Source organism: Crocuta crocuta, unplaced genomic scaffold (genome assembly GCF_008692635.1).
Source record: "Crocuta crocuta isolate KB4526 unplaced genomic scaffold, BGI_CrCroc_1.0 scaffold102, whole genome shotgun sequence".
Lineage (NCBI taxonomy): Eukaryota > Metazoa > Chordata > Mammalia > Carnivora > Hyaenidae > Crocuta > Crocuta crocuta.
The window spans coordinates 1223453-1247921 of NW_027530019.1; the positions used below are offsets into that span (position 1 = coordinate 1223453).

A 24469-nucleotide genomic window follows, 5' to 3' on the forward strand; every position below is an offset into this window, starting at 1 on the left:
GGGCAGCAGGCACAGGGAGGAGCCCATTCATCAGGAATGTGTTTTATTAGGAAAATAACTAGTCTGTTAGGAAAGAGGGTGAAACCAATGTGGGACTCTCCATAAGCTAATGGAAATGTGTATATTAAGGGAGGTAGCAGAGTTCCCAGAATGAGTTGAATCCCAATGGTAAACAGCCTTCAGAGACAAGAACATAGGTAAAACAGCATTTAGGTTGTACTTTCCATGAAATTTTTATGTGGTAATGTGTATTAAATCAGTTAAAGTAGATGGCATGTCTTGATATATTTGAAGGCGGGGGGGGAGGACAGATAAAACCATTTTCTTTTCCTGGATATCATGTCAGTAATATATACGGTAATTTGACTTTTCATGTATGGTGTGTGTTGTAATTTAAGACCTTCCAAAAAACGATGTAGCAGTATTGGTTTTCATGTATCACTAATGGATCAAGGCTGAATTTTAGGAAATGAGTGCTTGACAGTCCATGGAGGACCCTGACATTTATGGATAGTGAAAAAACCTCTCTCACTCTTCAAACCACAGCCCTTGTGTTAGATTCCATATTATGAAGGTGCTGTTTTGTTCCTCTCTAGATCATAAAATAAAAACATGTGTATGTCTGTGTCCGTGTGTATAAGTTGCACTTTCACATAGAAATGAGATTATATTAGAGACTATTCCACAAGTTGCTTTATTATGTCAAAAATATTTGGTAGACATTCTCCTATATTAGTACGTACACAGAATCCTGGTTAGATTTTTACTAACCCTACAATAAATCCTATCTTAGTTTTTTTCTTTCAGAAACTATTTGATGAGGAAAGCTATTGAGGATTATAAATTAATATACACTCTTTACTAGTTTATGTTTTTAAGATAGATTCAGTGGGGATCTGAGTGGCTCCGTCGGTTGAGCATCCGACTTTGGCTGAGGTCATGATCTTGCAGTCTGTGAGGTTGAGCCCCACATTGGGTTCTGTGCTGTCAGATCAGAACCTTGAGCCTGCTTTGGATTCTGTGTCTCCCTCTCTCTCTGCTCCTTCCCCACTCATGCTATGTCTCTTTCTGACTTAAAAAAATGAATAAACGTAAAAAAAAGAGTTTAGAGTAGACCCAGTGTTCTTTCAATTACCTGTTATTACTGCATAAATCAAATTCAAATGACAGGGATTAAAGCAAGGGGTTACTCAGGGGTGCCTGGGTGGTTCGGCTAAGCATCCAACTCTTAATTTCAGCTAGGTCAAGATCTCATAGTTGTGAGATCAAGCCCTTCATCAGGCTCTGGGCTGGGTGGATCAAGCTTAAGATTCTCTCTCTCACTCTCCCTCTGCCCCTCCCCCATTCATGCATATACACTTACTCTCTCTCTCAAAAAAAAGTAATAATAATACCAATTTAATTCATAATATAGGCCATCCCTACCATTATTAACATGTTTTATTTTTTCCTGGCAGTATTAGCAAATACCAAATGTTAAGAAAAAGAAATTAAAAACTAGGAATGAAGAGAATGAAACAAATTCTCTTTATTCAAATATAATAATGGATAATCTATACAAAAAATGAATAAAATAGGAATACCTGGGAGGCTCAGTCACTTAAGCATCTAACTTGATTTTGTCATGATCTCACAGTTCATGAGTTCGAGCCCCGCCTCAGGCTCTGTGCTAGCAGCATGGAGCCTCCTTGGGTTTGAGTCTTTGTCTGCCTCTTCACTACTCTCTCTCTCTCTAAAAAATAAATAAATAAACTTTAAAAATATATAAAAAATGAATAAAACAAAAAATCCAATAAAACAAAAATTAAGCATGATAGTGCTGAGAACAAAATTTATGTGCTAATACTAGAAACACAAGTTAGAAAGTAACAATGAATAAAACATTTCCATTGAAATAGCAATAAACAAAAATAATAGGGTTAAATTTCATAAGAGATCTGTAAGAACCTTATGAACACATGTTTTAAAAATCACTCAACGACATGAAAAATGTCTTGATTCAATAACATTGTGGAATATCAGAGGAAATCTCAGTATTTAAAAGATTTCCATACTCACAAATCTGTACATTTAATAGCAATAACTTTCAAAAATCTCCTTGGTGAATTTTTGGGAACTGGATGATTTGGTTATAGATTTCTTCTGGAAAAATAAATGTATGAAATGAGATAAGAAAAATTAGCAAAAGAGGAATGATGGGCATGGGGTTTATTGCTCAGATGTTAAGTCAGTCTATCTATCTATCTATCTATCTATCTATCTATCTATCTATCTATCTATCTGTCTGTCTGTCTGTCTATCTAATCTATCTATCTACCTACCTACCTACCTACCTACCTACCTATCTACCATCTGCAGTAGAGTTCAGAAGTAAGTCAAGAACAGGCAAAAGATAAATGGAAAAGAAAAAAAGTCTAGGAATAAGCATGTACATAAATCATAAGCTGATCTTTGGGAAAAGTGCCACTTAAAATTGTAAATTTAAAAAGTGGCTTTTGTACAACTGTGTGTGATTTTTGGACAAAATATAGAATGATATCCCTACTCTCTACCTTTCACAAAAATAAACTTAAGATGAAAGATGTTTTAATATAGAAAGATAGATTACCAGGAGAAAATAGGTAATGATATTTTTACTAATTGCATTGTGAAAGTCCTAAGAGTGGCAAAATTCCCAAAAGATACATGAAACAAAAATTACAGTGTTTACTATTTACATTTTTTTAATTGTGGAAATTCTCAAAATCTATAAATTTAAAGTCAAATGAGACTTGAAAATATTTACAATATATTTGAGGATTAGTATCTTTACATGCAAAAGGGCTCTTAAAAATCGATAAAGGAAAGATAAATGTAAATTAGGAAAAGGGCAAATATTAATACTTAAACTGCAGAGAAATACCAATAGTCATTAAGTTTTTCTCACTACAAAACATCAATACAAATTTCCTATCATACTGATAAACATTAAAAGAAGTGCTAAACTCCTTAATGGTATGACAAAATAACTTACATACATTCACTTTTGGTTAAAGTATGTTTTGAAACAATCTTGCTGGAGCACATTCCAACAATTTAATCAATATTTTAAATAGTTTTCCATCTGAAATTTCATTTCAAAGACTTTTTTAAAGGACCTAGAAAAGCGTTTAATGACTTTAAGCACAAACATGTTCAGAGAAGTGATAGAAAACAGTGGTTTTAATTTGTAATCTGTAGAGAAATGGCTTACTTAAAAACACATTTGTCCTTTTCCAAATTACCCCAAATTCTGCATCTTAAAATTTTTTAAGAGACATAATTCAAAGTCAGGGCAATGACATCCAGGCATTCTAGGAGACAGGAGTGGAGGCATGTTAACTGAAGCTCTGGGTAGAGGGGAACCCACTGACGAAGGCAATCTGTTATGGGGCAGGTTGACTCTTGACTGACCCTGTAATTAGGTGCTTAAATGGACTAGTGTTGTGAGGCACTTATTTTTCACTTAGGCGACAGTTTCTTAAGTGAATTTCTCTGGTCACACAAAGGTTAGAGATGGGCTTATGGACACGTGCATCACTAACACCCAAGGGCTAAATCCCAAATTACCATAAACAAAAGCATACTTTATGTATTTTTTTATGTGCTGGATTTTGTTATTTTTCAAAAATACCTGTAATAACACTTTCAACTATTATTTTCAGTATCGAATAGTTACTAGGAGAATGCCATGGAGTCAGTACATTTACCTTCCATGGTTATACGACTCAGCTTGTCTGACTCTTTCAGGCACCGTAAAGTCTTCTGTAAAATACCTCAGGTTTTATGATGCTTAACATAACAAATTCGTGCTGGTGGAATGCATGGAGGTTGAGGCATGGTCAGATTTTTTAGAGATTGGAATGGATGAAAATAGTGGTGTGTATGTGTGTGATGACGATAATTATAAAAGGCAAATGTTGGAAAAGAAATAACAATGTCATGAAACACCCAAGGGAAGCAAGATTACAATTGGAAAAGGAGAGTAGAAAAGGGGAAGTCTCTTCAGGGGGTGAGTTTTCTTTGGGAGTAGATTTTCTGTAGATGACTACTGGGGCATTTTCAGCATAAGGACACACAGAGGCAGAGAAATTGGAGAAGGCTGAAAGGCCAAGACAAACAATTAATAGCAGAAGAATCAGGCAGCAGTGCCACTTGCCCATTGCTGGGAAGGGATCTGAGTGAGGTCTATTAGACTTCAAGGTGCATGCTTCAGGGACCATGTCTGTCCTGCTCACCATTAAGTCGTCACATGGCCCAGCACTCAGCATACAATAGATGCTTAGTGAAGAGTTGATGGGTAGATGAATGAATGAATGAGGGGAGATAGGGGACAGGTGTGAGAGGCCCTGAAGAAAGAGAGGACTTAAGAGAAGAGAAGGAAAAGATGGTGTTCCTACATGTGCCTGGTTCAGCAAAAGAATGTTGCCACCAGGGTGTTCAGGAGATGAAGCCAAATTTCTTTATTCAGGAGGCTGGCGCTGCAGGAACTATGGTTTAATACATGTTTTAGATCACAAATAACACCTTTATGATATTTTAAAGTTAGAAACAATTTCTGACTTTTCAATATGATTCCCTGAAATGTGGTGAAATGTGTATGCCAAATATCGTGTTTAGGAGGAAGTATACAACCTTGATTACAAATCTAGAAGGATATTTCATTTGTTAAAATACCTCTGACTAGGGGCACCTGGGTGGTTCAGGTGGTTAAAGCACCCAACTTCAGCTCAGGTCATGATCTCAGTTTGTGAGTTCAAGCCCTAAGTCAGGCTTCACAGTGACAGTGTGGAGCCTGCTTGGGATTCTCTCTCTGCCCCTTCCCTCCCACCCCCCGCCCTCTATCAAAAGTAAATTAAAAAACTTAAAAAAAAATACCACTGACCAAATCTCTCTCTCTCTCTCTCTCTCTCTCTCTCTCTTTATAAACTTCTGGCACCATGTTGAAATAAGCCTTTACCGTGTTGCTGTGGAGTAGAAATCTGTCATTATTCTTTCTGGTGATTTTTGTATTCTCTTTTGTATGTTTGGAAAAAAAAAATCAAAGCTCTGCTAGATTGAAAGCAAACCTGAACATCTCTGACTTTGCTAAGGCACCAAGAATACTTGGCAGTGACAGCCCTGCCTTTGGAAGGGCACCCACCAAGGTGGCAACTTGGCTTTTCCCCTCATCCCTGAAAAAAGACTGTTTCATGTTACAGTGAGAGACTGCACACACCTATCCTAGGCTCTTTTCCTGGCTCTTTGTTGGTGAAGTCCTGATAGTAAAGTTGAAGGTTTTTTTTACTTCTTATCTTAAGAGGAACCAACTGTTGTCATTGGTCAGTCAGTACTATTTCATGCATTCATTTTCCTGGTTGTGTAGGAGACATAATTTTTTTTCATATCTTGAATATTCTTGACTACCATTTGCAAATACTGATTTGCCAAGTAGGAAAAGAAGAAAGAGGAGAGAAGGAGAAGGAAAAGAAGAATCTGACATGAATCCTGCTCTCAAGTAGCTCATATAGAAAACAGTTTCTGGGGCAAAGGAGATTGACTTTGGGGCGGGGGAATTAAGCTTCCATACATGAACACTTTCCATGACTACTGCCTGAGGATAATAGTCTGGTACAGAGAGTGATGGCTCATGAGTTGAGGGAGGTGAGAGAGAATATGGGGCTGCAGTGAGCAAGGACACAACAGTGAGGGAGGTAGGATTTGGGGTAGAACCCAAGAAGAGGACAAAGAAGGCTCCTGAAGAACAAGCAGGGGGTTAAGCATCCAACTCTTGTTTTTGGCTCCAGTCAGAGTTCTTGAGTTTGAGCCCTATGTTGGGCTCTGCTTTGGCAAGTTGGAACCTGCTTGGGATTCTGTCTGTCTGTCTCTGCCCTTCCCCTGCTCGCTCTCTCTCTCTAAATATAAATAAACTTAAAAAAAAAAGTAGAGGCGAAGGCACCCACGTAGAAATAAGTCAAACGTGCAGGAGGATTAGTCAGAGAAATGGGACCAAATGAAGAAGAAGCGATAGTAAAGGTTCACAAAAAAGGAGAAAAGAAAATCTGGGTGTACCAACCCAATGAGTTTGGACTTAATTCTACAGGCATTTGGGAACTTTTGAGACTCTAAAAGTAATATGCTCTAAGCAGTTTTGTTTTCTTTATTTTTTCTTACTTCTATAAGTTTACCCTTATTACTGTGGCAGTGCTACGCAGGCTGGGTTTGAGGCAGGCTACAAGTAAAGGTGCTCTGAGGAAAGGCCATGTAAAATGACGAAGGTCCGTAGACTTATATGGTAAAAATGTGAAATTAAGAAATGGTGTGCGGAGAACACATTTTCACTAGTATAAAGAAGATCTCAGGTGGACATGTTAAAACATTTTTATTTCTCCTCAATTATAAGATAATTTGTCCAGTATAAAACAGAGTGCAGTATTGGTAAGTACTACAATACGAATGAATCGCACAGCATTATGCTGATGTGAAAGAAGCCAGATGCAGAAGTCCACATATTGAATGATTTCATTCATATAATATGTCCAGGAAAGGAAAAGTTGTGGAGGCAGAACGTGTATTAATGGCTGTCTGGGAGAAGGCGTAGGAATGGGGTGTGGCACCAAATAGTCACAAGGGATCTTTTTGGGATGATGGAAATGTTTTAAAACTGGGTTGTGGTAATGGTGGCACAGCTCTATAAATTCATTAAAGATCACTGAATTGAACACTTAACAATGAAGAATTTTATGGTATGCACATAGCACTTCAATAAGGTGTTTAGAAAGTAAAAGGGGTTGTTAAAACATGGTTTGGAGTTAAAATGGCATGCTGCTGCATTTGAGGCTTTAATTTTTATACAGATTAAGTAATAATAGAGCATAAAGCTAGGCCACATCAATGGATGCACTGAAGCAATAAAAAAGAAATAAGCAAGAGGCCTGAACATTAGGATGAATTATATTCCCAAAGTCTGTAAATGGGTTGCTTGGAACTTTGACTGCATAGTTTTCTACCAAAAAAAAAAAAGCTACAATGGCATCAAGGGTGTTTAATTTCCAGGCTAGCTCATTAAACTTACTTTAACCCATGGCATTAATTTTATATATATATATATAACATATATATATTTAAAATGCTGTTGTTTATATACATATAAACAACAGCATTTTAAACTTAACCAATCACTTTTTATGGTGACTTTGGAAGAAAATATATTCTAAGCTCCCACCCAAGGAGAACAAGACAGGAATGCCTTCCTGTCTCTGTGGCTATAGAAGGTTAGATAAAACTTGCCCCAAGGTACCATTAATTTATCATTTTCATAAGTGAAGGTATCTACCTTGGTTTGCTCCATAAGCTGAGATCTGAGTTGAAAAATAGTCTTATAGGTATAGTTGTATTTCACAAACTGTTGGCATATTATTATTTATAGCTCTTTCCTAATCTGCCTCTACAGCAATTTTAATATAGTTATTATATTTTCTTAGTATTTCTAATAAATTCTTTTTCATTTATTCTTTTTAATTCTGCTTTTTTTCTTTCATATCTTCTTATTCATTTTTGTATTCATTCTTTAATTTCTTTTTTTCACTTTTTTCTATTTGTTCTACAGCACTGATTTCACTGGAGTAGATATATATCTCAGCTTTTATTTTTTAGCTGTCTTTCTGAGTATTAGATTTCCTACATTTTGATATTTTGGTTTGCAAGCTAATATCTAAAGGAGATTTTTTTTTTCTCCTGTGTTTTGATGTATTTTATTTTTCTCTCTCCCCCTCTGTGCCCAGCTGATATTCTCTGCTGGTTTTATTGCTGCTTTTGTCTACTTCCTCAAGGTCCTGAGTTCAGAATGAAGTCTGAACTGTAATGATATTGGGTGTATGTCTCTCTAATCACTGAACTAGCTTTTGGGTTGATTCAGTTACAAGTGATATCACAATTTTTCTAGGTCATCCACTCCCGCCCCCAGATGTGACATTATCCTCAGGAGTCAAATTCTAAAGCCCAGCCACCTGCTTGTAGACCTGATCTTAGCAGACCTCTGATTTCAGTTCCATCTAGAATTTTGTGTTCCATGTTTTGTCCTCAGAGATGTTTATTTTGTTTTTGAACTTGGCTAACCCTTTCTGTGTTTTGTTTAAAATAACATTTCATCTATTATTGGTATACCTTTGGAAGAAATAGTTTGTTTCATCAAATTCTAAACTGTTCCATCTTCAAAGTCAACTTATATCCATTCATCAGTTTATGGACGTTTGGGCTCTTATCATAATTTGGCTATTGTTGATAGCTCTGCTATAAACTGGGAATAGGATAAGAAGATGTGGTATATATACACACAATGGAGTATTACTCGGCAATGAAAAAGAATGAAATCTTGCCATTTGCAACAACATGGATGAAACTGGAGGGCATTATGTTAAGTGAAATAAGTCAGTCAGAAAAAGACAGATATCTGATGTTTTCACTCATATGTGTAATTTGAGAAACTTAACAGAAGACCATGGGGGGTGGGGGAGGTAGGAAAAATAAGTTCTGGAGATGAGGCAAACCATAAGAGACTCTTAAATACAGAGAACAAACCGAGGGTTGATGGGGGTGGGAAGGGTGGGGAAAATGGGTGATGGGCACTGAGAAGGGCACTTGTTGGGATGAGCACTGGGTGTTGTATATAAGTGATGAATCATGGGAATCTACTCCCGAAGCCAAGACTACACTATACACTGTATGTTAGCCAACTTGACAATAAATTATTTTTAAAAAGTCAACTTATATTTTTAAAACCTCTACATTTTTTTCATGAAAACACCAACTGAAATCGTTAGTAGCAAAGATCTAAGCAGGTACCGTAATTTCTTTTTGTATAGAGGTACCATGTCCTCTGCTTTTTGTGGCATAAATTTTGAAGATAACTTCTTATACATTAGATTATATATTCATCTAAACTGTAGACTTATTTCTCAGAAGATTTTCTACTTCAGGAAATTACATTACCTTTTCCGTAAAACTGCTTGAAAAACTTTTCTTGTTATAAATTTTTTGATGTGGATACTCTCCCTTGAGGATAGGTACATTTTGTAGAATTCCTAATATTTTTTTTCTTGCATAAACTATACCTGTAATACATCAACTGTGACTTCCAAGCTTTGTTTATTTGATGAATAGAAGTAATTTAGAAATTTTCAGAGTAAGTAGAGTGCAGAATCTTTGCATTTTTTTTAATGATTATGTTTAATCTGTTTAAGTGGCTTTATCCATATGTAACTAGCCAGTATAGCCAGTAGTTTTTAGAGTAACCCCTTCACCATAGGGGGGTGAAGATGACCACATTTTATTTTTTTAGGTACTATATTTTACATGCAGAGTGCCTCAATGTTTACATAACTAATTAAAATATGCAATTAAAATTACAAGCACATCTGGGAAAAGAAGGTTGAGAACAAGGAGAGGGGAAATTACTGAAAAGTAAATATCCTAGTTCCTATGATTAACACGCAGAAAGTAGAAAGTGCTCTATCAGCAGTCAGAGGAATTGAAGTGGACAGGTTCATCTGATGAGTTAGCTATTAAAAATTTTAAAAATGAATTTTACTTTTAACTTCAAAATGAAATTAACTTGTTAAAGTAATGTAATTTATTTTATACTTAACTAAGTTTAGATTATGATTACAATTATACACTAATTCTTTTTTTTTAACTTGTCTTTTTTTTTTTTTTTGAGAGAGAGAATGCTGGGGGAGTGCGGTGGGGGTAGAGAGAGCGAGAGAGAGAATCCCAGGCAGGTTCCTTACTGTCCAGTACAGAGCCCAAAGAGGGGCTCGATCTCACAAACCTGTGAGATCTTGACCTGAGCTGAAACTAAGAGTTGAACGCTTAACTGACTGAGCCACTGAGGTGCCCCAGACATTAGTTCTTTAAATGACTGTAGAACAAATTCTGTGTTTTGTCTTGTGTAATTTTTTTCTAATTTAATTGTATGGCACACAATATGTCACCTTTTACTTCATTTTTGAGTTTCACAATACAGTTATTTTATAAAAATTATTGAAAAGATAAGTTTCCCACAGGCCTTCCTTATATCCTGTATATTAAAAGATTTGTCATTTGAAGCATCTGAATTAATTTTCTCTTTTCAGTTGTTAAATGGTCTCCTCTGCTGGATCTTTGTTTGTCAGTAGCATTGGGTGAGACGCAGATAGTCCTGGCCTCCCTGTCTGCATGCAGTGCTGTCATTCATTTTTATGTATTTATTTATTTTTTAATTTCTTAAATGTTAATTATCTTTGAGGGAGAGAGAGAGAGACAGAGCGTGGGTGGGGGAGGGGCAGAGAAAGGGAGACAGAATCAGAAGCAGGCTTCAGGCTCTGAGCCGTTAGCACAGAGCCCAGAGCAGGGCTCCAACCCAGGAATGGTGAGATCACGACCTGAGCTGGTCAGAAACTTAATTGACTGAGCCACCCAGGCGCCCCCATCATTTATTTTTATTTTTTAAAATTATTTCTATTTTATTAGTTTTTTAAAAAAAATTAACGTTTATTTATTTTTTGAGAGACAGAGAGAGACAGAACATTAGTGGGGGAGGGGCAGAGAGAGAGAGAGGGAGATACAGAATCTGAAACAGGCTCCAGGCTCTGAGCTGTCAGCACAGAACCCGACCCAGGGCTCCAACCCGTGAACCGCGAGATCATGACCAGAGCTGAAGTCAGACGCTTTGCCGACTGAGCCACGTAGGTGCCCCTGTTTATTTTTAACAGCATTTGCTATCTACTCTGTGATTGGATTGCATCATTTGATAATCAGTGAGATCCTGACTAATGGGTGGAGGTGGGACTTTTTGTTAGAAAAGGAGCCATGTTTGGGTCAGTTCATTAGGGAATGTTTTTATACATTGATGGCTTTTAAATTTTTATACATCTCAATGAATAATGGTGTTTCATACAATGAACGCTTAACTAATGAGGCTCCTTTGTACGTTTTAGAAATAATAATAAGAAACATTATTCTATTCTGGGGGAAGTTTCAGTCACACAATGTCATCTGAAGAATAGTCAGGAAAAAAAATGTACGTGGAAACCCTGACTTGGCTATTTACCATATGGCTAACTGAGCAACTCACTTCTCTATTCCTCATATTCCCTTTATTTAAGATCAGATAATTTCTAAATTCTTCCTGCTCTAATAGAACCAAATTCCAAGAAATTTTTGCAGCTATCATCGATACGTTTTTTCACATAATATTTAAAGATTTGTATTAATGATTATTGCACAAAGTCACACAAGTGAGAAGATGAAGGTAGTTTTAAGCATCAGGTTTACCAAACTTATTTTGTGGTTGTGGTAGGTTGGGCAGGTCAGATTCTTTCACAACAAACTCAGTAGGGGATCCAATATGTTTTCAGAGAGAAGTTTTATCAGAACATGTTGTCAGACAGTGCATTTCCACCTTGAAAGGCAGGGGGTAAAATCAGTCTTGTTTAACCATTTTGTCTTTCTGAATCAGATAGAAAAAAGAAGAGGCACAAGCTGAACACAGCAGGACACAGGAAAAAATAAATGAGTAGACTTTTAAAAATAAAGATGTTAGATTTATACCTTCACACTTATTACATTTTTTTTCCCTAAACTTTTGGGTCTTTTTGCTTCTCCTTTTTATGTGTATATCGGGTTGTTAAGAGTTTGAATTTTGTGTTATTGACCTTAGTTTTACTTGTCATTTATTTGTGTTCCGCTGGCCATCTGGGATCCTACTTGCAGACTTTCTGACTCAGTAGCTCTTCCCAAAGTCTGTGTACTCAGACAAAGAGCTGCACTCTGTGTGCCTCTTCCTACTCCCCACCTGCTGTTAGAGCATTCACATGTAGATATATCAATACCAGTTTACTCCCCAGGCTCACAAAGTTCAGAGGTTGGCATGGGCCATTGTCCCTTAGGGCTATCCTCTGGCCTTCCTGACTGCTAACAACAGGTCCTGTCCTGCTTCAACCTGGAACTTCAGACAGTGGAACTAAAAGCCATTTGGGAAAATACTAGTACCTTCTCTATGTGTGCAAAGCCTGGACAGCACATTTTGGGAAATTATTTGTCAGGCAATCACAGAGCATTCTATAAACACCACGTGAACTAATAACTTAAAATTTGGATTTAGTCCTTACATTATTTGCAGTGCCATAGATTGAATGAAATACTTTTCGTATGTAGTTACTTGCTCTAGACTTCTTAATTGTAATCAGACTGGTGATTGTTGCTAAAAACAGTTCTGTTAAAACGACGGTTTACATAGACTTCATTATTCTAGTTTTTATTTTTTAAATTTATTTCTAGGAGAGAGAGAGAGACAGCGTGAGCAGGGGAGGGTCAGAGAGAGAGGGAGATACAGACTCTGAAACAGGCTCCAGGCTCTGAGCGGGCAGTCAGCACAGATCCCAACGCGGGGCTCGAAATCATGAACCGCGAGATCATGACCTAAGCGGAAGTCGAACGCTTAACCGACTAAGCCACCCAGGCGCCCCTAGACTTCATTATTCTAAAAGTAATATAATTATATTTTTGCACAATATGCATTCATGATTTAGCATGCTACTTTGAATGGAATTTTCATTTGTGGAGTATATAGTGTATACTACCATATAAATATGAATATAAATAAGGTTAATATTTATCATAGCCTTTGCTAAGCGTTACTAAAAATTGTGCATGTACGATCTATTAATGTGAAAACAAGCATTACTATTATTGGCATTTGTCATCATTCCATATTATTTAGGTTCAAAATGATGGTAATATAGTTTATAAAGTCCTTTGGTGACATGACTTTAAAAATGCACTATTTCTTAAGAGTTTTATTTTTTAGCTTATTTTTTAAAGTTGTATTTATTTATTTTGAGATAGTGACAGAAAGCATGAGCAGGGTAGGGGCAGAGAGGGAGAGAGAGAGAATCCCAAGCACTGACAGTACAGAGCCAGATGTGGGGTTCAAACTCATGAACCATGAGATCATGACGTGAGCAGAAATCAGGAGTTGGACACTTAACCGACAGAGCCACCCAGGTGCCCCAAGATTTAAAAATTTTTAAACAGTGATGAAAGTCTAAAATTATAATATTCAGTCATTTTAGGACATTAAAATATAACAATGATTTATACTTCTAATCTAAATTGACTTGTTTCCAAATGAAAACCAACTTTGTTGTATGTTAAAAAAAAAAAAAACTTGAAGTATGTTTGATTTGAAACAACTCTTAAGTGTCCAGTGACTTCTGAGGCTTAAGGTGATCATATTTAGGGACAGAAATGTAGAATCTTTCTTTACAGCAGGACAATCGGTCTATTTTGGCTATATGGATCACAAAATACCCAGACCAAGAAATATGTCATCTTGCTAGAATCATGGCTATGATTTTGATTGTCCCAGTAATTAGAAGTCTAGACACTGTGGCCAGAGATGATAGCTTTGGGGAAGTGGAGGCGCATAGGAGTGTGGCACTCTGTCTTCTGCCTGCTTGATTAACCCGTAATTCAGAAGTTATCATAGCTACAGTTTGTTAATAGGTGACTTCCTCACTTAAACACCACTTCGAGTGTCATAAGCACAATCAGAATAAATCTGAGACTCAACAGAGTTTGCAAGGCTTTAATGTAATTTGGCTCCTGTCCTTTGTGTCTCAGTCTCTACTCCCATGTTCTGCTCTCCAGCCAAACTGAAATTGTCACAGTACATGCTCTCTACATACATCCTCACCCCTCCTCCGGCCATCACTCCAGGGATCTTCTCATGCTTTCCTCTTTGCCTGGAGTACCTGGTCTTGCATTTTTCCTTAGTTTATTTCTCCTGAATCTTTCATACTGGAGTCTGTTGTCACTTCTGCTTAGACTCCTTGTGTCATCGAGGCGGGATTTGAGGTACCTGCTCCAGACCTTCATAGCTTCCTACATTTGTCCTTACTCTTCCCTTATCCTAGCTATATCGTCCTTGCTTGGGACCTACCCCTGTCCCCTCTGAGTGTAAAAAGTGGGAGCTGCATCTCTGCAGATGCTGAGTCTTGTTCTGTATTTTGTGGACAGCTACTCATACCAGGTTCTATTCAGGAGGCATCCAGAAAGAACCTCTTGAATGTCTGCTGAAATGAATGGAAACAAATAAACCCAAAGCATGGATCTGGGAACAGTAGCCTTCAAGAACATGTGTATCTCACTTAGAGAAAATGATACCGAATGTTTTTATGACTCTTGCTACATGTCCTCATGTTTTTGAAAAAGGATAAGGCCATCTAGATGTCATCAGAGTCCTGTTAAAATGAACACCGAACAGCAAGGGATACTCTACCCTGGGTTTGTTATAAGTTTGAGAAAATTTTAGCAAATCTAAGGGCTCAAAACCAGTATAATATGTAAAATTTTATACTTGTTTCCTTTTTATTGAGACAAATTGCTTAAATACTATCCCCCACTGTGATATTTTTGTCTCTTTTGCTCCTTTTATTTCTCGAGGTATTAGTATTTTTCTATTAATTTTTGTGAGTTGTTTATATACCTAAAATATTAACCTTTGATTATTTACCTAATAAATCTTCTTATGCTTTTCAATACCCAGATTTAAAAAAACACAATGTTAAAAACATCTAGATAGACTTGTTACTTTTTAAATATAATTTTGCTCAGTATGGTAAAAATGCAGGTTTTTGTAGAAATTTTAAAACATGATATAATCAAGGGGCACCTGGCTAGCTCAGATGGTAGAGCATATAACTCTTAATCTCAAGGTTGTGAGTTCAAGTCTTATGTTGGGTATAGATATTACTTAAAAAGAAAACCTTAAAAAAGTAGATACAATTAAAAGGAGATGTTAAGAAATCTCTGCAATTTACGGGGTGCCTGGGTGGCTCAGTCGATTAAGCGTCCGACTTCAGCTCAGGTCAAGATCTCCCGGTTCGTGGATTCAAGTCCCGCATCGGGCTCTGTGCTGACAGCTAGCTCAGAGCCTAAAGCCTCTTTCAGATTCTGTGTCTCCCTCTCTCTCTGCCCCTCCCCTGCTCACATTGTCTCTCTCTCTCTCAAAAATGAATAAAACATTAAAATATATATATATGTGTATGTGTATGTATATAAAGAAATCTCTGCAATTTTATAAAAAATGGAATTGTGCTTTTTAAATCTAGGTATTTTCCATAGAAAATATATGTGAATTTCTTGCCATGGTATTATATATTTTACAAAAAACTCTTTTTAATAGCTGCTTAGTACTTTAATGTTTGCATATATCATAATATATTTAGCCAAATCTATACTATGGGACATTTATTTTTAGTTTATTTATGTATAGAATTCTATAATGAATATTCTTTCTCATATAATTTTGTATAGTTTTGTAATTTTAGCCTTAGGTCTAATCATTTTTAAAAGAATTTCTATATCCAATGGTATATATTTTTTAAAAGTTTATTTTGAGAGAGAGAGAGATCATGCATGCATGCACACACAAGAGCAGGGGAGGGGCAGAGAGGGAGAGAGAGAATCCCAAGAAAGCTCCATGGCTTCAGCACAGAGCTAGACACAGGGCTAGATCTCAAGAACCATGAGATCATGAGCCAAAATTAAGAGTCAGATGCTTATCCAGGTGAGCCACCCAGATGCTGCAATCTGTATATATTTTAAGGTTGTTGATACATTATGCCAATTGCCTTTCATAAAGGAAGGACCAAATTACACCCATTGTAAAATGTAAGAAGGTGCCCATTTTCTCTCTTGCTTATTCAAACTAAATACAGTAGTTCCTCCCTTGTCCGTGGGAAAAGCAGATGATCTTCCTCCTGACATATTATCAGAAGGTCAGTGGTAACCTTAAACTATGCCACAGTGCCTACATCATTTGCCTCATTTTACCTCCTCTCTAGGCATTTTATCGTCTCACATTATCACAACTAGGGTGAGAACTTTACAATAAGAGATTTTCAGAGCGAGACCACAGTCACATAATTTTCATTACAGTATATTCTTCTAATGCTGTATTTTATTATTAGTTATTATCATTAATCTCTTCCTGTGCCTAACTTACAAATTAAATTTTATCATAGGTATATATGCATAGAGAAGCACATAGTAAATATAGGGTTCAGTGCAATCTGTGGTTTCAGGCATCTCCTAGGAGTCTTTGGAACATATACCCTATGGATATGGGGAAGCTACTGAATTTTAATTTTTGACAGTATTTACAAAACCAATTTTTATTTATCAGTGGGCTAATAAACATTCGTACTGCCTGGGTATCTGACAGTGACAAACACAAATTCTCTTTTGAAGAATGAATCTTCTTCAACCCATGACTCAAAGGATTCTCACTGATAATGTTTCACGCATGCACACACACAATTACAAAACTTAAGGAAACAGAAAAGCATTAGCAAAATCAAAAAGGACAGTCATACTCACAAAGATTTTAAAAATCTGAATTACAGATACACCATACAAAAATAAGTACCTTTAAAAAATAAAAGAGGGGGTTCTGAGTGGCTCAGTCAGTTAAGTGTCCAACTCTTGGTTTTGGCTCATTGGGTTTGAGCCCCACATCAGGCTCCACACTACAGTGTGGAGCCTGCATAGGATTCTCTTCCTCTCTCTCTGCTCCTCCCTTGCTTGCTCTCACTCTCTCAAAATAAATAAAGAAATAAACATTTAAAAAATAAATAAAAGGCTTAAAATTATGTGTAAGAAATAACTGTAAAAATGTGTTTTTTAAAGGGACCAAATAGAATTTACAGAGATTAAAAAAGCAAAAATCAAAATTAAAAACTCAATGAGGACATTAAATGATAGCAGAGACAGGTAAGGAGAAAATGGGCCAGCTAAAAGAGAATTCTGAAGTGATGTTCAGCATTTGGCACAGAAAGACAAAGATTAAAAAAAAAAAAACATGAAAAAGGACAGAGTGTCTGACAAACAGCTAGCTCATCAAAGTCTTGTACAGAGTTAATGGGATGGGGAGAAAAAATACACAAAAAGCTAAGTCTGAGAACTTAAGAAAATTAAAAATAGGAATAATCAGATACAATGTAGGATTGGGGTAAAACATCCACACCTAAAAAGAATTCTAGTGATTCCATGATTCTATGCAGACTATTAAAGACAAAAAGATCTAAAAAGCAGCAGAGAGAAAAGACAGATGGTGTGACAGTCTACCAGCTGACATCTCAACCGCATCAAAGGAAACTCGAAGACTACAGAATAATGCCTTCAAAAATGCTGTGAGAAAAAAAGTCAAATTAAAATAGTACATTCAGTGAAACGACCTTCTAAGAATAACATTATTCCATTGAGATGATCTCCAAAGTCAAAATCTGATTCTTTGAAAAAAATATCAAAACTGACAAACTTCTGGCAAGAAAAAAACAACCACCACAAAAGCAACAAAACTAATATCAAAAACGAAAACAGACTCATAGCTACAGAAAGTTAAAAAAATTGATAAGCAAAAATTAAAAATACTCCTCTGAACAATCATTACACTAGCAAAAGAAATTAAGCACGGTTTAAGGTTGCTTCTAGTCTGGGGCAATTATGAACAATGATGCTATAGTTATGTCTATGTTTCTTTGTCCATGTGATGTCCATGTTTCTTTGTATACAACATTGATGATAGGTCCTAAAATAACTAAATTTATGACTTACATGTTATTTTGTATGTATTAAACATTACATAATGATAAATAATGTAAGAAGCCTTCTTTGCCATATTAATAGGTAATGAATGGTATTATTACCTTAGTTTCACTTTTTGGTTACTATTGGTGGTAAATGTTTCTATTTTTTCTTTTCATTTTTTAATTTGAATGTTATTGTAAATTGCTCTTGATGTTACTTGCTCATTTTTCAAACTGTATGGTACGATATTTTGGATTTGCAAAAATCATTTATTAATAATTATACTAATCTTTGTACTTATTAATGGAAATACATCTTTTTAATTTGCCCCAGTTTGTTTTTTACCTTTAAATTATTTTAATGGTTGGTTTTTTAACTTTCTTTTTTATGGTCATAAATTAAAGATATCACTGCAAAAAATTCCAAAAAAACAAACCAAACGAACAAAAAACTCTAAAGTAAACCCTTTTAATCCTCTTTCCTATTAACTGTTGTTAATTTTTGTGCATGCCTATTATGATATATAATATATATATTATATATATAGTGTGTGTANNNTGTGTATCTATATTATGTATTTATGTTTACTATATATTAACTATATATAATATATACATATTTATTTATATATTAAATATATGTGTATACATATACTTAATATATATTTATATCAGTATGTAAAATTATCTATATATTCACACATGTACCTTTACAAAAAGATATTTTTTCTGTTTAACAGAGCACATAGCACATTTTTTCCCCAGTAAATAAAGTTTTACATCATCATGCATAGGGGCACATGTACCCCAATGTTCATAGCAGCACTCTCAACAATAGCCAAAACATGGAAAGAGCCTAAGTGTCCATCAATGGACGAATAGATCAAGAAGATGAGGTTTATCTATACAATGGAATACCACATGGCAATGAGAAAGAATGAAATCTGGCCATGTGTAGCAACATGGATGCAACTTGAGGGTGGTATGCTGAGCGAAATAAGTCAGGCAGAGAAGGAGAGATACCATATGTTTGCACGTATAGGAGGATTAGGAGGAACTTAACGGAGGACGATGAGGGAGAAGAAGGGGGAAAATAGTGGGGGGGAGGGAGGGAGGCAAACCACGAGAGATTCTTGAATGCTGAGAACAAACTGAGGGCTGATGGGGGCGGGGAGGGGAAGGGGGTTGACGGTCATGGAGGAGGGCACTTGTGGGGATGAGCACTGGGTGTTATATGGAAACCAAATTGACAATAAACTATTTTAAAAAATAAAATAAAATAAAAGGTTTTACATCATCATTTTAAAATATTTTGAGGGTGAGGTGCCTGGTTAGCTCAGTTGGTAAGCATCCAACTCTTGATTTCTGTTCAGGTCATGATCTCACAGTAGTGAGATGGAGCCCCACTTTGGGCTCCCTGCTTAGTGCAGAGCCTACTTGATTTTCTCTCTGACTCTTCCTCTCTCTCTCTGTCTCCCCCTCCCCCTCTTCCCATGTGTTCTCTCCCTCTCTCTAAAATAAAAATTTTTTTAAACATTAAAAATATTTTAATGGTATTCCATTGTGTACATACATTAATCATTCATTCAACAAATACTGATTGAGTCCCTTAGTAAGTGTATAGCAGCATCATTTTATAGGCCTTGGGGGCAAAACAATGCAAAGAATTCCTGCAAAGGTGGAGTTTGAATGCTACTGGGGAAAATACACAGTAAACAAATATTTCATGTAATACAAGGTAACCATAGGTACTAGGAAGAAAACAGCAAGGAAGAGGATGCAGAGTAATGGGTTGGTGTGAGGGGAGAGGGTACTCAAGGAAGGCCTCTTACTGAGCAGAAACATAACACCACCATGCCAATATTTTGGGGAAAATCGTTGTAGGCCGAGAAAGAATAAAGGCAAGTAGCTAAGGCAAAGCTTACAAAAGAACACCTATATGATATTGGTTAACATTTAGGTTACTTCCAAATACGTACAATATTAAACAAATTTGGAGAGAGAATTCTTGTCAAGACTTCCTAAATTCTTGCAGATGTTCTATTCTTCTTGTAATTTTCTAACCCACTTTTTCCCTGTTGTATGTTCATGGCTATGCTAATAGGAAAATATGAAATCATACATTAGAGAGCATAAATTTGAAGTCATCTTACTCCATAAGCCTAATTCATATCTTTAAGAGGAAAAATAAAAGTTTTAGGAAGAAAAAAAGTTTTTAAGAAATAACAGAATATAGAATGTTTAATTTAGAGGGGAATGTTTAGAACTATGACAAAAAAAATTGAAATGACTTGCCTTTAGTTGTACTGCTACTTAATTCTTATTATGCCATTTTAATATCGTGGAAACTTGAATAAAATCACTTAAAAAATAAGAACTTCGACACATATTTTTTTAAATCTCCTTTAGGTTGCTGATGTCAAGCCTTTCTCAGGACCTTTTAATGTCTTGCCTGTGAAGACAAAATGGAGTAACATTGGCTTTCATATCCTTCTATTTGATCTGGAAAACCTTGTTGAACTTTTGCTGCCAACTCCAATCTGTGACGTTGACCCTTCCAATTCATTCTACGGTAGTGAGATCCTGAGAAGAGCTAAAAGCACAGTTGAGAAGAAAACCCTGACGCTGAAAAGAAATAAAACTGCCTGTGGTTCTCTCTCAGCAGAGGCACAAGTGAAACCTGTTAGTGAGAACCCAGCCCAGGGAGATAATACTGTCAAATCCTTAGAAGAAAATGATGGCATTAAAAGGCACAAGAAAATAAAGAACTCCAAAAAGATGCACCCTAAGCCATCAAGAAAAGTGGATGCCAACATCACAATAGACACAGCTAAATTGTTCCTCTCTTGCTTTTTGCCGTGGGGAGTAGATAAAGAATTCGATAACCTATGCATTAAGCATCTCGATATTTTAAAGCTTCAGGGTTCTGTTTCTTTAGGACTTGCCTCAAATGAAGATCACTTATCACTGATGCTGCCGGGTTGGGATTTATGCAATGTGGAAATGAAAAAAGACTATTCAAAAGTAAATTTATTTTCCAAAAAAGTTTTGGACTTGTCAAATAAATACATGTCCACTCTTCCAAATCAGGTTGTGATGCCAAGAGGACTGGAAAATAATTGTGATTCATTGCAAGAGTCAAACACCCTAAACACAATAGTTTATTTATTGAGCAGACTATTTGCAGTTAATAACTTAGTTAACACACCTTTAGAGTTGGCATGTGGAATTGACAGGTAAGACATGCATAAAGATTTTGACTATTGTTATTTGGGACATTAAAAAATTATCATTATTTGCTGTATTTATTCAGCTCTCTAACCTCCCACCCTCCTTTCCTTCCTCTTTTCTTCCTTCTTTCAGGTGAAGAGTAAATAGTCAGCAACTCCTTTAGCTTAAAATACATTTAAGAAAAAAATTTTCTATTAATTCACTGAGATTAGAGGATAATCTGGGCAATATATATATATTTTAAATTTATTCATTCAACAAATATCTATTGCTCTCATAATAAGTGCCAGGAAAATCATAGTGCTGGATGCTGAATGAAACAATAGATAGAGAGATAGACAGATGGATGATAGATAGACTGATTCATACACACCTCGAAATCCATTTCACTTGCTGTGAATTAATTATGAACAAAGAACATTTAAGTAAATGTCAATGATAATGTATTTCATATGTCATTAGGAAAAGTTTTAAAATTTTATACCTCAAATCCCACCATTTAATTTATACTTTGGTGTATTAAACTAGAGGAAGCTATCAGTAATTCATTTACAAAAAGTACAGTTTAGTAAAATTAGCTATTGTTTAATATCTATTAGTCACCATGTAAATACCTATATGATTTCATTTAATATGCAAAGCTGGCATATAGATATTATTAATTTGCTCTTTGTAAAGATGAGAAGATTGAGTTTTTATTGAGAATTTAACTTCAAGATAAATTCAGTCCCTTAGAGGCGGATTCAAAGCTGAGCACCATTCTAATTCCATAGCCAGGTTAATTACTAAATTTAACTATGTGTTTACCTTTTTCCACTGCTAAAATCAGGTATAGTTTTTCATTGTCTGATGTAGAGGACTGAATTCAGGTGCTTGTTGAATATGTCCTTAGCACTACACTAGCCTACAGAGGAAAAATAAATACATTTCTCATTTGGGTAGGAACTGATTAAAATGATACAGATGAAACAAACAGAAACACTGAAGTAGGGTGAAGGAATGAGGAAACATATTTGTAGTATAGATAAGTATTTTGGTGGTCAGAGTAAAGAGAATACTTAGTGTGAGATGAAACCAACAGAAAGCCTTTACAGAAGAGACATTGGAGTGCCCACTACAAGGTGGTAAACAGTCCCTGACATTTCTGTTCTGTGACAGGAGCTCAATTCAACACAGATCTGTGCCAGGCACCATGTAATAGGCACATTTTCTGCCTTCAGTAGACCTAGCAATTTTGGTAGGAAGTCTATGTGGATTATGTTGGATTCAGTATTATGTTTCCTTCCGTTATACTGCTTCTATACTACATTATTTCCCATTTTCTGTTCTGTGGCCTTAAGAGGGACGAAACAGATTGGTAAATTTCTGTGACTTATATACTTAGTTTTCCTCTATTTTCTTCTTCTGTTTATAAATATAAAATATAAATATATGTTATATGTATACATGCACACATTTAAATTTCAAATAGGCTTCTTTTACATTTCTCTTCTATTGCTAAGAAAATTACAAAGTATGGTTAACAAAAATCCCGTAGGCTTGAAGTCAGAAAACCTGGGAATAAATCCTGGTTTTGTTGTTTAACTAGCCATGTAGCTTTGGACATATTTGGAATGCTTTGGAATATTAGCCCCTCTGGGCCTGGCTTTCCTTTAGGATATGAGGTATGGGGTAAGTGACTACTAAGATTTCTTCAAATTATTAAAAAATTAGGCTGCTAACAAATTATATTTGCCTAATCACGATCCCACTAAGCCAAGGAGTTATTGTTTGCTGGAGGTTTTCATTCTGAGTTTGCTCCTGAAAAGGAGTACAGGATGTAGAGGTTGTGTCTGGTAGCTTAAGGGGATATCAGGGGCTTGCAGCATGCCTTGCACTAAATGGCCTTAAAGTTGTCATACATTAGTTCATTCTTTGCAAAATTCTTCATTAAAAAAATCGTTGAATGGAGGTGTCAGGATTAGAGACTGCCTCCCTAAATCAGTCACTTCAATTTGATCTGCTGTCAGGGACTGTGTATCAGGTTTTTAGGAAATCAAAATAACGTGTATTGGATTTGTCACACCAAATCCTTCCAACAGATTTGGCCGTTTTACTAACATTTCACTGTGGTTGTGAAGGTTGAGAAAATCCTGGTGTGCTTAACAACTGGGTTCATGATGTCAATGCATTTTAAGGAAAGAGCCATCTGCCTATGAGAGTATTCCTGAACAGTTACTCAAAGTTCCTATGATTGAATCACTGGGACTGGTGTAAAGCCTGCCTTCATTGGGTCCTTACTGTACCTGGGGAGAACTCTTTGGCAGATATCAACATTTTCAGACTAAAAAAATTATTACATTAGTCACAAATTACATGACCTAACATAGTGGAGCTCCTTCTAGAAAAGTGAGTCACAGGTATTTCCGGTATAAACTAAGATTCACAATTCAACTGAGGTTAAGGTTTTAGGTAGGAACAAAGTGGGGAAATAAGATTTACCAAAGACATTAATGTGGACAACATTGCTAAAAATAATCTGTGTTCAGTTCCTGAATTTTTTGAAGTGGCTGTGCACTCTTCATTGATTTCTAAAAATACTTTTCATACATCTTTAATAATATCCTTTGTTTTCCCCCACAGATCTTTCAAAATGGAATCTGTGCACAACAAGGCGAAAAGTCTTGGGAATGAGATTTCAAATATTTCAAGCTTCTATGGTTACTTACGAAATGGTAAGGGAGTTACAGATATAGCCTCAGTGTTTTTTCTTCTATGAAATAAAATAACTTGCCTATCCATAACTGGATAGCACTCAACAATTTAGAAGGAACATTATGTGTATTTATTGTTTGATTTAGTCTTCATTTCACACATCCATACTTTTGTATTCTGCCTGGAGTTTGAAGATACATGATTTTTTATTAAAATAAATAACATTATAGGACATGTAATGTGATGAATTTCATCAAATGATCTTTGACATGCCTGAACATCTGAAACTTCAGCAAAAGGAATATTTGGTTATTAAATTAAGGTCACATGTGATTTATGGGAAAGATTATTATATCAGTACCTTTATTAGCAAATAAGTAATTATTATATTACAGAATTTTATAGCTTGTTTAGAAGGCAATAACGATCTTCGCATTCTTCTGAGAATAGTCTTAGTGCTTAGATTTTCTTTTGATGCCAAATAGCTAATTTATCCTCAAAATCTGCTGTTCTAAATTAAAAAAAAAGTTTAATGTTTTTTAATGTTTATTTTTGAGAGAGAGAGACAGAGAGACAGAGATAGAGACAGAGAGAGGCAGAGAGAGAGGGAGGCCCAGAATCCGAAGTAGAATCCAGGCTCTGAGCTGTCAGCATCGAGCCCAACCCACAGACTGTGAGATCATGACCTAAACTGAAGTTGGACCTTCAACCTACTGAGCCACCCAGGTGCCCTACATAAATTTTTGACATATCAGTTAATGGCACATCTGCCCTTCCAGTTGTTAGCACCAAGAACTTCGGTGTCATTTTGACTTTCCCCTTTTTCTCACACCCCATATTCTAATCTTTCAGTAAACACGTTGGTTCTACCGTCAGAATATATTCCAAATTCTGACTGTTTCCCTCTCCCTGCATGC

General features: G+C 35.9%; 1 protein-coding gene across 5 annotated transcripts in view; it reads left to right on the forward strand.

The window, feature by feature from the left end:
* Positions 1 to 24469, forward strand: part of WDR72 (WD repeat domain 72) — a 221939-nt gene that overhangs the window by 109460 nt on the left and 88010 nt on the right. For all 5 annotated transcript variants that reach the window (XM_077764377.1, XM_077764378.1, XM_077764380.1 and 2 more), the window contains 2 exons: positions 20037 to 20863; positions 23481 to 23572. In XM_077764377.1, coding sequence (XP_077620503.1) covers positions 20037 to 20863; positions 23481 to 23572 — 919 coding nt within the window. The remainder of the gene's footprint in view (positions 1 to 20036; positions 20864 to 23480; positions 23573 to 24469) is intronic.